The sequence below is a fragment of the Plectropomus leopardus genome, chromosome 5 (genome assembly GCF_008729295.1).
Source record: "Plectropomus leopardus isolate mb chromosome 5, YSFRI_Pleo_2.0, whole genome shotgun sequence".
Lineage (NCBI taxonomy): Eukaryota > Metazoa > Chordata > Actinopteri > Perciformes > Serranidae > Plectropomus > Plectropomus leopardus.
The window spans coordinates 18,455,218-18,469,707 of NC_056467.1; the positions used below are offsets into that span (position 1 = coordinate 18,455,218).

Below are 14,490 nucleotides of genomic sequence, written 5' to 3' on the forward strand. Positions count from 1 at the left end.
CCCTTCTATATTGAGCTGGTACTCTGCCATAAACCTCCCTTTATACTCACACTGTGAAGTTTTTCAGAAATTGTTCTTCTGACATTGAATGTCAATGTGTGTGTTCTCTGTGTGTGGCGTATTTACCTGCATTAGCTGTGCTGTTTAACAGATTTTTCTATTTGTCTAACTTGTGGGATCATTGAACGTTATACACTGAGCATACATAAAATAAAGATGAAGGAAAATCCTTATTATGGAGGTGATCCATCACAAGCTGTCAATCACAGATAATGCGTGTGTGTGTGTGTGTGTGCGTGCGTGTGTGTGTGTGTAAGTAAGAGAGAGAGAAGACAGAGAGAGAGAGATAGAGGGTTCAGGCACTGGATAAGCAGTCACTCCAGGAGTCATTGTTATCCATCACATCTATTTCTCCAGGACAAATAGATGTGAGCAGTGAGCACATATTGACAGATGAGAATATTTGGATCAAAGAGCCTTTTGAGACCAGCTGATTGATTTTTGCGGGTGGATATCAGTTTGTTGGCCAGCGGTCCGTTGGAGAAACAAGTGGTAAGTTTATAAGCGCGCATATTTGATGTCTTAGTGTTATTGTCTTTTTTATTCGTGGGAAAAATGAGTTTGAGTAGGCCTCGCGATAGCTATGAAAGCTGGATTGAAAATGGGCGCAAATTTTGCTATTATTTATAATGATAGGCAGCTTTGTGAGCACACATAAATTGTGTGATTAGCAGATTTTTCAGTGAAAAACGCACAATTATGAGTGAAATTATTTCACGGCAACGTGCGCGGTTTGCAGTATTAAACACTCTTGGACGTGGTCTCATTAACTTGCAGATATGACGTTTAGTGTAACGCTGCTTGTTGTTTATCAGTGCTTTACAATGAGGGTGTGTCTGCTTGCACTGACCACTGTAACCTTAACTGGTTGCGCGGCAAAATATATATCGCCTATTGTGCAAATGCGGATCAATAAAGCCTCAAAACGAGCGTGACCAATTGACTTTATGTTATCGTAAACCTCGTAATAGTACGTTGAAACATCAGATGTGCATGAGGTCACTGCTGTTATTACGAACGGTTACACTACGAACAGGAAAATCTCAAGGCGCATGATGGCTCGCTTCTCCGCTTCATCAGATGATCCACAGGTTGAGGGACGCACAAGTGGGTGATGCGCACACGTCACGCATTGGATACAGAAATATACTGTGCCAGTTGTTTATTGTCAGTGAAACGTGGCAGTGCGTGAGAACTGGCAGAGCCATATAGGCTGCGCGTTCACAATGTAATGGAAGGGTTATTAGTGCGTTATTGAGGTACGGCTTTGTTGTCGGCGCGCAACTCACACAAAAGCCGCTGAATTTACAACCATTATGCCCTGTTGCAGATGTATTTACTCGTAAATTGATGTGTGGGGATTCACCTCAAAACCGACGGAAGTCCAGCCGAATAATTGAGACTTTAAAGCCGCGTGCCACACCCCGCGCTCTTGTTTATGTACTGCACGGACTCTGGTTGTCTTTGTGCTCTCACACGAGCATCTCCAACCATTTATCGCTCGGCGCCGGAATAATTTCAGTCGGAGGCAGTTACCTTGGAGATAACTGGACAATATGGACCGACGCACATTGTTGTCATGGTGATGTAACATCATTATGATGGCAGAAAAAGGGGTCAATTTGTTGTTTTCTTCCACAAAGGTTATAGAGACCTGTGGTGTGACCTATTTAGCTGCCCTACATTTTTTATCAGTGTTGTAAAATAGGAAATAGATTTTTCTCATGACACAAGGACATTTTTGTTTAATTTGTTTTAATAATTAGGAGTCTCGGGTCACAGGTCACCAAACACATGTCCTGCACACTCACAAAAGCAAAGAGTGGAAAGGGGAGATTTGGCACAATGATGACCTCATATTTTATCTTTGCATGAGTGACACTCAGAAATCCAGGAAGCCTAGTGAGAAAATCATGATGTTGTCAGCTCAACATTGTTTTTATGCTTTGTATCAGTCAGGATTATATGCTTCCAAACACTTCCAGTGGAGTACCACTCACCTTGACAGACAAACTGATCAGTCCTGATGTTGGCAATAACCTCAGTGTTGATATGTTTGACAGTTACAATACCTCTAAAAAAGACAAATTTTTCTATCTTTATGTGATGTGTACCTCGTAAACAACAATCCCCATTAGATTTTCATAATACAATCCGTTGCCAGCAGTTTTTGCCTTTTCTCATTCAGCAACCAGCTGCCTCTGTCGAATACCCAACATCCAAGCTTGTCACATGCTGCAGCTTTGTCAGTGGACTGAACCTACATACGTACATAATACTAGTTAGGCATCCTTCTGTGTTTGTTGTTTATGCTCTGGGATGCCGCAATGTCAACAAATACACATGGTGGGATGAGATAGCACATGGTCAACAACAACAGCATCAACCACAACGCAGTCCCTGATTGGCTGCTTACATTGTCACTTATGGTGCAGATTCCTGATTTGCCCTGGTTGGATTTTGATTTCTAGATACAAGGCGGGGCAGCACTGAGTCCAGACTGAGAGTGAAACAGAATGTTGAGCTCACGTCATCAGGATGGTCTTACCAGGCTAGAAGTTGAGCACACAGAGGTCACAATAAGAGTGCTTGGCTGGGTGTGGTCTTTTGTACACAGAATGGAGTTTTTCTCTCATGATCTTGTTAGTGAAAGTGTGATTCAGATGTTTGTGTTTGAGACTCACACATTTGCCAGCAGTTTTATGTCAAAGGTCAGATCAACATTATCTGTTGAGCACTCTGCTGTCCTCGTCCACTTAGTTGTACTAATCCCATTGCTTTTGGTTATGTTGTCTTATTGATCCTGTTTCTTCCTCTCCCTCACTACATTTCCTGACCTTTCTTTCTACTGCTTACACTGGAAATGCCACTATCATACAAAAACTGCCCTTTCCCTGCTTGCTCTCCTCAGACAGTGTCTCCTCTGCATGCCCTTCACATGCACTCTCTACCAGACAATGTCTGTCCCTGTCTGCTTGTCTCCCATTCTTGCTGTCATTCAGCCTGCCCTTTTCTTGTCCCCGTATTACAGAAAACAGCCTTCCTGCCTGCTATTTCCTTGTCCACCCTGCCTACCCCTTTCTTGTCCTCTTCTTCCAGACAAAGGGAAGCTTGGCTATGGAACTTGATCTTGCCAATCTTGCTAAACAATAGTGCAGATAAGTAGTTTAAGGAAAAATGGAGAGGCAACTGTTCAGGTGCCATGTTTGATACCTGAGGAGAGAAAGCCAGGCACTGAAAAGCGGCCAGATACCTTAAAGGATTCCTTATGAGACAAAAATGTGACACTGACCCACTAACCCACTCAAAGAGATTCATTGCACCCTAACAAAAGTTTAATTGTTTACCGTGATCTGATCATCTTCTTTATTTATGTAAGGTTAAAAAATATGGGTCAGAATTGTAAACACATTTTACATAACCAGGTTTATTGGCATTGGTGTAAGAAGAAATACAAAAATATGTGAAAAGACATTTAGCAACAACCAGAAAACACTGACAACTTTATTGTGAAACGCCAAAAGAAACAACTTATGCCACAAGGTATTTTGTTGCCAAGAAAGATGAAATTATCTGATAACTTCAAAAATAAAAGCTGCAGTTATTACTTTCCATAATCAATTCAGAATTTCATGTGTAGCACATAAAGTTCTGCTTCTTTTGGAATTTAAAAAGGGGGGCAGGTGTTGTGGCTGCCCTGCCTCCTAGAAATTACATTTATTTACAACTAATTTGAAACAGAAAATAGATTTTGAGGGAAGTGTAATGCAGAGTACATCACATTTGCTGTAAACATAATGAGGAAATGTTGCAAATTAAAAAATCTGTCAAGTTGCAAAAATGTTGATGCTGAACATAATAGCAAAATGTTTCACTGAGAAAGTGTTTCAGTTGTTTTCCACTAAAACAGGCAATCTTGCAATAAAATATCCAGTAGAACTGACCACAGCATTATTTTGTTTATTACTTTTTTTAATTAACGTTAAACCAAAATCACAATCCTTCCATAACCTTATCCAAAATGATTTTGTTGCTGAAACCTAAGAAAGGAGTGGAGACGCAAACGTGTTCTGGTGTCAAAGTTCTGCACTTTGTATGCCGACCATCCTCCTCAACTACCTTGTTCCAAAGCCTATGTGGTACATGAATGTTGTGTTTCATTACTTGAATAAATTGTCTCAGAACATAGCAGTTACGTTGTCTCAACAGTCTTCATAGAAATGCAGTTTAGTAACATAAAAATGTGGTTTCTAGAAGACAGGGTTGGTTGTGATGTGAAAGGTTGTACAGTGTTTTGAGCCTGACTAATTTCTTGGCCTTTAATTCCAGACTAAATTTGGTACCTCCGGAGTCAAAGGAGATTCTGCAACATGCCACTTATCTTTATACTACCAGTGCAGGAGGGCATCCAGTGGAACAAACATTATTCCATATTTTCTCTTGCTAAATAAAGGGCCAGGCAGTTTGTTGAGTGTTATTTAGGAACATTTTGCAAATGGCTAAGTAGCTGCTTCATGCACTATTCATGTTTCAAAATGAAATTTTCCATAATTGTACAAAGCTTTTTACTTTTGGCAGAAGACTTGCTGTTTTTAATTGATAACAATAATGTAAAGGAGAGTGTGATACAGAGTGTGATAGTCAGCCAATGGAGAGTTTATTCCAGCAGGCTACATCTTTCAAATTAGACCGTGTTTTCATCTGTCCATCCAACTTTCCCATTTATACCAAATCCCATATCCTTCCAGACATATAGAGGTTTCCACATCAATTGAGCTGGTGTTATGATTGAAAAATTAGGGAGTCAGTCAGTCAGTGATTATCTTCTTGTGAAGTCATCTATGTTAATTCAATAATGTGTTGAGAGATGACCTTTTCATTGAGTGTTTGCTCTACTGTACTGAGTACTTCGTCAAAGACTAATTATAGTGTGGGTAATGTTTTCCACTTAAAATCAGGTAGTAGAGGATGATGTTAAATTGTTAAGAGAAAAATTCAGCCAGAGATTTTAAAGGTATGGCAGCATATCGATTTGTTAAAATAATTTCTCTACTTTTTTTTCTATAACAAGAGATTGTATTTGTTTTAGCTAGAGTCTCTACAGAATGTAACAGCATATATTTCTTGTTATTATGACATATCTTCTTGTTAGTAGTAGACAATAACACTGAGTCAAATACTTGGATGAAACAATTATCTGTTACAGATAATGTACTTTTTATAAGTATGAGAACCATGTTTGTATAGTTTCAGTAGCTGTGCTCGTGATGAAGGAAAATCCTTGTTTGGGTAGCTGGGTTAAACCTCTTAAAATGATCTGAAGCTTAATCCTGAGGCTGCTCTGTAAAGAGTTTTCCAATAAATAACAAATATAGCAACTTCTGGTAAACCCATATCAATTTCAGTGTCAGCTTTTGAAATCTGGGTTGGATTAAGTCCCATCTTCTTCTTGTAATGAGAGCAACATTTTTCAGTGTCATTTTTTTCAGTGTTGAAAGAAACACTACTCTGCTGTGACAGGCATGCCTTCAAAGACTATATTGTTGTATCTGATGATTCATATCTGTGTTTGGTTTTAACCAGACTGAAAAGGTGCCTCCCTGGATACAACATATACACTGTAACATTTAACAGTCTTACCTGTGAAGTCAGAACTGAAACGAAAATTCTCATCAGAAGAAATTCTAATTTTTGTCATTCATAACATTCATAAATGTTAAATGATTTTTATTATTTAGTAAATATAAAAAAAATAACAGTACTGAAAACCTTAAAACAAGAGAACTTCCAATCAAAAATGTATGTCAGTGTCAAAAGGTCTTTGTAAAAACTCAGGTATGCACGACAAAATCAATTAAAAAAAAATTGAAACAAACATAAAAATGAAAATAAGAAATTCCAGGTCACATCTAAGGTCACATGGGGTTGCTTCTTATTTTAAGTTTAGATGCCATTAGTGTAATGGGTGCCAAAGTTCCTCTGTTGTCATCGTGTGTCACATTATTTTATAAATGTCTGTGTTAACATTGTGTTGCTCAGATCTGTATGAGGACTCACAAATCAAATAAAGAAAGCACCACCACACAAACAGCAACTGGGCAGGAATTCTTTGCTAATGACTATAATGGATTCTGTTCTTTTAAATGAACTACATCCTCTACTGCTGATGTAGCTGAGTAGACATGAACAGCCAGATAGCTGGATGGAAATAAATGCGCGTCATTGTGCGAGTCAATCAGAAACAGTCAGAAATATAGCCATATAGACAGAAAGGTACACAGCCAGGTGGCGCTGTCAAACAAGAGGGGTGAAGCCTGAACTGAGCCAAATGTTTGGACTCTTGAAGGTTTGACAAGATGCTTCTAAGGCTTGTGATTAGAGAACACATGTTGCACTGCAGATCTTGCCACTTTCTATGAATTTACTTTGCAGCTTTGACATTCTTAGTCAAATGCATTGTTGTAAGATCTTATTATGCATCTGTATTTTTCACACTTTGTTCTTTTTAGGGCTTTTCCAATGGTACTATTGCCTGCACCTAGTCAACCATGCTATGTTGTTTTGTGTTTGCATTACTAGTTCAAACACGCCAAGTTGTGCTGAGTTGCACATGAGTTGGATTATCTCTGGAGTTTGGTCAATGCACACCCAATGGCCTCCAAGCAGGTTGCAGTGATGTCCGATGGGCTCCATCAGTATTATCCATAAAGTAAATCAAGAAATGTCAGAAGAGTAATGCATCGTTCATATGCATGCAAATAATTCAATTCACTGTGCTGCCCAAAGAACCAGCAGCTGCCGCAAACTCTTAAGGTAGAATGTTAAACGTTACTCAATGCATGAGTCGACATTGTAAATCACCCAACACACTTTCAGTGTAAATATGACCACTCCATTTGTTCAAGTCAAGCCAACGTCCCTCAATAGCTCTGCAGTCACTTACTTCCCATAGCAGATATAGGTATATAGGTAAATATAGGTGCTTTTGCGTTGGCTGTGAACACTTTGTAGACAAGTGAGATATAAATGGCTTATCATCATATCGATTAAAACAAGACTGAGGGTCTACAGCCATGGTGATGGCCCTGTGAGTGTGTTTTTCGGCACAGCAGTGCTTTGAGCTTAGCATTCAAGGCAGAATGCTAAAATGTCACTGACGTCATTATTAGGTATGCTGGTTGTAATATTTACCATTTTCACCATCTTAGTTTAGCGGTTTAGCATGTTAACAACACTCCAAAATACAAGGTACAGCTAAGGCTGAGGGGTAGTGTCTTCAGTTTTGCAGGTGGTTAGACATAAACCAAAGTATTGGACAAATTAAATGATGATGCCCAAAGTCATTAGGGTTCATTATCTAACAGCTTATTTATGCTCAATATTTCGACCATGGATGGAGCCCTTTTTCCGTATTCTATGTTCATTTTGTCTGTGCTCATTTTCTGAAAGCTTATGGATACAGACAAATAGATCATTACCACTGGAGATCATGGGGGTAGTGTAGCATAGCTCAAACAAGTTACAACCATCGGACATGAGGAAGATATTTTATGAGTGGTGGAATGGAGCAAATTAGTAATATTGTGAAAATACTTTGTATTCCACATGTTGCAATTTATTTAATGGCCTCACAGTCCATAAGCATTTACAACGCTGCTTTCATTAAAAGGTACGTTACTACAAACTCCTCCACCGTCTCCTTTTTGTTGTTGTCCGAAACCTTGACCTTGCCCTCTAGTGCCATCTAGTGGCTGTATCTATACCAACATAAAGGACACATGGAAAACAATGTACAGTATATTTTTGTGTGATCTGGGGGTATAAATGAGCCTTAAGTGTAATAGATATACAGTATGGTCCAAATGTCATTGCAATCTATCCCGTAGTTGTCATCAAAAACGTAAATGTCAGAGAATCACTAAAGTCTTTAGAATTCATCCTCTGGGGATCATGAATGACCGAACAAAGTTTCATGACAATCTATGCAGACAATCTACCCTAACCCTCTAAAAATATATCTGCTTGACATCACAGTGCATGCAAAATATATTTGCCAGTGCAAACTAATTGAACATGAGCACATTTTGCAGGAGACACATTGGGCATTTGTATATTCAATAGCCTACATGAAAATAGGCCAAGGTTGTGTGATGTCCACTGGGAGGAAGGAGTAATCTCTGCCAGGAAAAGAGAGCATGTATGCCATCTCTGAACATGGATCGTTATGCAAGATAAAATCTATATCCGTAGGCCTTTTACATCAGTTAAACTCTAGGGATTTAGATAGAGCCAGTTCTGTGATTCCCCCTTTACACACCCCTTACTGTTCTGTGCTTGTGTTTTAATGCAGACCTCTTTCACTTTATTTTTTTGTCTTTCTGTCACCCCCGCCCCTTTATTACTCTATGTCAACAGTTGCCATGGAAACTATTTTGCTTGTCCTCTCTTCCCTCCTGGTGTGTGTGGCTGGTAAGTTCCCCTCTACTCACATCCATGCGTACAAACACACGTGTGTAAACATCAATTGTCCATTGGGAGGCAGTGTCGTCGGGGCAGGAAGTGATGTTACATGAAAAGGCACTCGCTGGGTGTGTGCTTGTAGCAAAACATCAATTACTGCTTCAGGGCTTTGTGTGTGGGTTTCACACACTGTGTGTGTGAGGACTGTTTATAGTTTGTGATTAGATGTAAGACATGTAAACACATGCTCCCACAGTCAAACACTATAAATAGATGATATAGTGCCGCTTTTTGTGATAGTTAGAGTTTGTGTGACGAAAAACATAGACAGATTAATAGATAGAAAAGGATTGTGTTGAAGTATTTTTAACTCATAGTCCCAGACGTAATTTCCTGTGTTTCTTTTTTCTTTCAACCTCTGACTTAAACCACTTCCCCTCTTCTCTGCACCTCAGCTGTAGAAGACCTCAGTGCAAAGGGTGAGTACACTTGATGTAATCTGTAATGGGGTCACACTCAATCCTAACAGCCACAAAGTGGGGTTTATTGGTTTCCCGGATGAAGCAAAATCGTTATGGATTGCACCACTCCAGTGAACAGTTGCAGATGTATGGATTAAGTCAAAGAATGACCAGGCCCAACAGTGTGTTCATTGGAAAGAGATCTTTATTGTGAAATCAATGCTGAAGCAGGGAGAGTGGTTGTTTGGTAGGAAAGAGGTGATAATGTAACAGTATGAATAACACGTTACATGAAATTCTAATGCACAGAGTGATTAAAATGCTAGTACTGTGCAAACCATGCTAGAACTTCAGTATTTGCAGCCTTTCTCCTAGAAATAGCCTTTAAATATACAGCTAATTTGAAATAGTAAATGTGTTTTAAAAACAAACATTATGCTGAGAAAATGACTATTTATCTGTTTAAATAATTAGGAAATTGTGTTAATTAACGTATCTGGCTAGACACAAAAACATATTTATTTATTTATTTATTGTCAAATTAGGCAATCTTGCAACACACTATCCACTCAAATAGACTACAGCAATTTTTAAAAAATACCCTTTTTTTCCTCAATCATAATCTTTCCTGTTATGAAAATGGTTCTGTTACTGGTGTCACAGTCCTGCACTCTGTATGTCCCCATCCACCCCGACCACTACGCCCAAACCCTTATTTTATTTTTAACCTATTCCCCCTGAGCCAGCGACACTGTGGCCTGAGAAATTTTGTTTTCAAGCCATTTGTCCATCATATTCTAGTGAACATGATATCTCAAGAACACCTTGAGAAAATGTCTTCCAATTTTGGCATAAACATTTATTTGGACTCAACAATTAACTGATGATTTTGCTGGTCAAAGGTTACCAGGACCTCACAAAACATGTTTTTGGCCATAACTAAATTATTCAGACACTAATAATGACAAAATTTAACACAAGTGGCTAATATGATAAAATGAAGAAAATCCACTTCATTGGCCATTATTTAACATCATATCTCAAGAACAGAAGGAGAGAGATTTGGGCAGATACTGAACTGGTGACACTAATCTCTGGAGTCCACCTTGAAACTGTGCTGATTGTATGGATTTTCTGTGCTGCCAAATTGAAGTTGTGTGTGGAGTGTGAATTTACGAATCCCATGATAGCTAAGCAATGGCTAGTCTGACTCTGCCCCTGACTTACTTTCTCTGACATTGTTAACAAATTCTTCTCCTTTTGCCTAAACCTAGTCAATCCAACCAATGAAGGCAACGATTATGAGCCACTCATAGGGAAAATAGGGCGAGAATCCTTGGATTTGCACAAAGTGAAGCCTCCATGTTTTACAATTTGTAGCTTCTTTGCAGAAACATTAATGTTTGAAACATTGTCAACTGTCATGGCTACATATAAGTCACAGACATGGATGTAAATTGCAGCTACAACTTGACTGGTTTGTGGGGACATATAGCTGCAAGGTGGTGACTGTAGTTTGAGATATATCTGCATGTAATATGAGATAAGGAATAATTAAGACAGGGACACAGTATTGTAATTTAGAAAATACATTTTCCTTTTGTTTTCAATTGTGGTTGAGCAGAGCTGACAGCATTTGAACTCCTTGGTTAAATGTCTGGTTTCTATTACATTTTCACAGATGGCAAAGAGACAGATGAAAACCCATTTGTTTATGGTGAGTTTAGAACATTTTTCTGTAAGCACTGGCCTTCATAACCATTTTTTAAGATACATAAACAGTGTCTACACATATAAAAAGTTTTTTTGCAAACAATGGTACATTTATTAAACTTCTTTCTTCTCCTCTTGTGTCTCTCATTCTGTAATCATCCTCTTGTCTAGATTATGAGAGCCTGAGGATTGGGGGATTGGCATTTGCGGTGGTGCTGTTCACACTGGGCATTCTTCTCATCCTTAGTAAGTTAACCTCCCTGTGTGTGTGTGTGTGTGTGTGTGTGTGTGTGTGTGTGTTATTAAAAATAACTAATAATAAATAAATGAATCATTATTGCATTTCCACGCTATCTTACTACACCATACTGTGCTCACAGTGTATTTATTAATTATATCTTTATTAATTAATAACAGTGATGACACAGACAATACATTACTAATGATTCATAATGTCTGTAGGTCGACGATGCCGTTGTAATATCAACCAGAAGCCCAGGTACGTCACTGTCAGAAAAATAATTAGAATCACAATAAGACATACTTTAATGATCCCCGGGGGCTGGAGGGGTGGGGGGTGTATTGCAAAAGTAAACGAGCATGAGTGGCTGCAACAGGCTGCATGCACGTTGGCGCATGCACACGTCCCTCTGTCATTGAGGCATGAAAACAACGATTTAGTTTTGTAAGTGCTGTTCTTTCTAATATTACATAATTTGGTTACCATGACAATCTGTGGATCGTCTCCTTAGGGCTCCCGGAGATGAGGAGGCACAGGAAGAGAATCTGATTGTCTCCATGGGTAAGATGCACATTTTAACTCTCTGTCAGCTCCTTCCGCCTCTGGCTCAATCCATGAGACACATCCATAATCTAGTTTCCCTTTGGGAGTGCCCATAACACAGAGGAGGTGGGGGCTGAGTTGCTCTCTGTGCATGTGTTCACATGTGATGAACTGTACAGTATGTGTGTAACACTAGTACCTCCAAGTTAAATAAAGTTTTTAAAAAGTACTGACCTTTACCTTGGCATTTTAAAAGTTTAATTTTGTACCTGCCGATGTGTTTCAGGATGCAGTTCACTTCAATAAAGTATAGATATCAAGTGGCAAAGAGATGTTGAGAATGTTTTGTTACTTAGACATTTTTGTCAAGAGGTCATTTTAATGTTAATTGTAGTTTCAAGCATGGGCTGTTTTAAAATCCCTCCCTGTATTTGCATTTGAGGATGCTCCAGCATCTGAGATTTCACAGTTAACAACCTTTTATATGGAGAGAAGCGATAGAACAAATCACTTTTACAACATCCGTGTTCCCTATTATTTGAAATTCAGGGTTTGATCTTCTGACAGTGTGTCAAACTGCTTTTAACTGAAAGCAACTAAACATGTGCAAGTCACAAGTTGTCACTAAAGAATACTGAGCAATCATTTTGCACATTCTGTGATGTCTAAGCTGTTAACTAACAAACTAATAAACTAACTAACTAAAGTATTCAAGAAGAAATTACTCTGTCTAAATCTATTATTTTGCACTTGAGCTGCAACTAAAACTAACTAAACTAAACTAACTTGTCCTTTAACTCTTTCAGCTACAGCTGCCTCCAAAGATACCCCAGCAGAGAACTGAGGCAACTCCACTGGACCGAGCTGACTTCTAAAGTTCTATTTGATATCAAACCACTATAATGGTAAAGAAATGGATGGTTATTATAACTGGTTATAGGACAGGCTAAGAAGGGAGGTATACATTTAGAAGTGTAATATGTATATACATTTACAAACCTATAGCCCGTTGTGCTCCGTTGTGACCGTGCCAGTCCCTCAGTGCTCTTGTCTGTTGCCGTGCCTTTCTGTGACAGTCTCTCACTTCAGTTCTTTGTCTTAGCCAGTTGCACCTTAGACACAATATTGTCTTTGAAGCCCTTGAAGGAGTTTTTGTGTTGTGTGGTCTGTTGTTGATCGTACTATCTACTGCCTTTAGGATTCGGGATTTGTCAATTTGTTGTTTACTTTGTCAGTTGTCCTGGAAAATGTTTGTCACATTTTGATTACAACATATATGCATATATAGCCTATATATACTGTATACATATATATTTATATATATATATACACATACACATAAGTACATATATAAATACAGATATAGTTTACAGATAAACTATTCAGTTAAATATCCTTCATTTAGGTCTATGTTTGAATGGTTGGGTTTGTTTGCGTGCATATCCTGTATGTGTGTGATGCATATATCACAAGTGCATGTGTATATCTACATGTAAACGTGATGAGCCTTATATAAGACAATCTCAACTGCCACAGCTCTGACTGAGCACAGCAATGGTTTGCAGGTATCTGCATGAGCTCCTCCACCACAGTGTTTTTGCCATCTATAGTGGAGGGAGCTCCTGCATCAGCTGTCTCACTGCCTTCTTCTCCACACATATGCTTAACAACTCTGTCACTGGCTCCACCAGGATTAGGTTGTCTCCAGCAAACTATGATTAGTTTCCCCAAACACACGCACTAGTGCCACAAATCTCTGACATCTGGGTTTCTTTCTTTTCTCTTTCTTGTTTGTCCATTAAATTGCTTGCTCAGTCTCTAACGCCGTAATGCTTTAAATGACCATACATGTATTACATTCCTAAATAAAGAGAGACAATGTTTAGGTGCTGAGTGAAGTTTAGAATTAACATTATTTATGTGCAAGACTACATTAATAGTAGCCTAATTTCAGGCAAATCATAGCAAGAGAACAAATGAACAGTTCTTGTTGTGATTCTCCTGTCAGATGTCAAGTCTGAAAAATGGCAACTGTACAAGTAAATGCTATGTTCATTTTAGGCATGAGGCCCTGTTGTGTAGCCACCTGTTGTGCTTTTGGCATAAATAAATAAAGGTATGTTTGAACCCATGTAGTAATGTGTAATACGAGGAAAGTTTTACTACTGACATGGTTTGGTACTACAGCTTGGGTACTACTTGGTACCACAAAACTTTATTAAAAAAATATGTTCCTCACCAGCAGAGAAAGGTGAAGAGCTCCTCAACCTGCTATGATTCCAAAGGTTGGCATTTATGCTCTTTATTGGCATCAGAGTTCAAACTTTATTAGACTGAAATATGTCTGTGGGCGTGGAAGTCTCTCTCTCCCTCTGTGTGTGTGTGTGTGTGTGTGTGTGTGTGTGTGTGTGTGTGCGTGCGCTTACGTGCATGCATGCGTTAGAGTGTTGATCTGTGGGGAGGGAGTTTGGTCTGCACCAACCCCTGGCACAGATGGGGCCACACACACAAACTCATACACTTGGAGAGAGGTAACACAGAGCCTTCAGCAGCTCAGGTGAGTAAAAACTTTCCTTCCTAAACAAATGTTAAATTAAATGAGCAGGTTATGAAAATAAATCAGTTGTGTGCACTTCAGATGCCTATAAATTGGTATAACTTGTAACTGTAGGAGCACAAGTACAAAGTTAATTCATGTTTTGAAGTTGTTACTTGATGTTTAGAATGTGTATTTTTGTGTAAAATAGAACTTATTGTCAATTTCACAATAAAAAAGTTGAACTTTTCTTAACCAAGTTGCTCCATAATTCAATGATGCAAAATATAAAAGCATGTTTCAATTAATACGTGTTGTAAAAGTGGATTTTAAGAACAGACAGCACTCTGTTTTTAATGTTCTTGTTAACTTCTTGTTAACCCCAACTGAAGAAATCTTATAGCAGTGATGCATTCTTGCACCACGTGGTTGGGGTTATCTGCCGAAAACCTGCATTATTAGGCAGGCGTTACCAC

At 38.7% G+C, this 14,490-nt stretch overlaps 1 protein-coding gene across 1 annotated transcript; it reads left to right on the forward strand.

Moving 5' to 3' along the window:
• The first annotated feature begins 349 nt into the window (after positions 1-349).
• On the forward strand, positions 350-12,762 carry fxyd6 (FXYD domain containing ion transport regulator 6). Its single transcript, XM_042487330.1, has 8 exons — positions 350-552; positions 8,476-8,529; positions 8,976-8,999; positions 10,663-10,698; positions 10,866-10,940; positions 11,157-11,193; positions 11,447-11,496; positions 12,285-12,762. The coding sequence occupies exons 2-8, from the start codon at positions 8,481-8,483 to the stop codon at positions 12,320-12,322; spliced, it is 309 nt and encodes a 102-aa protein (XP_042343264.1). The 5' UTR covers positions 350-552; positions 8,476-8,480; the 3' UTR covers positions 12,323-12,762.
• Positions 12,763-14,490: the final 1,728 nt, after the last annotated feature.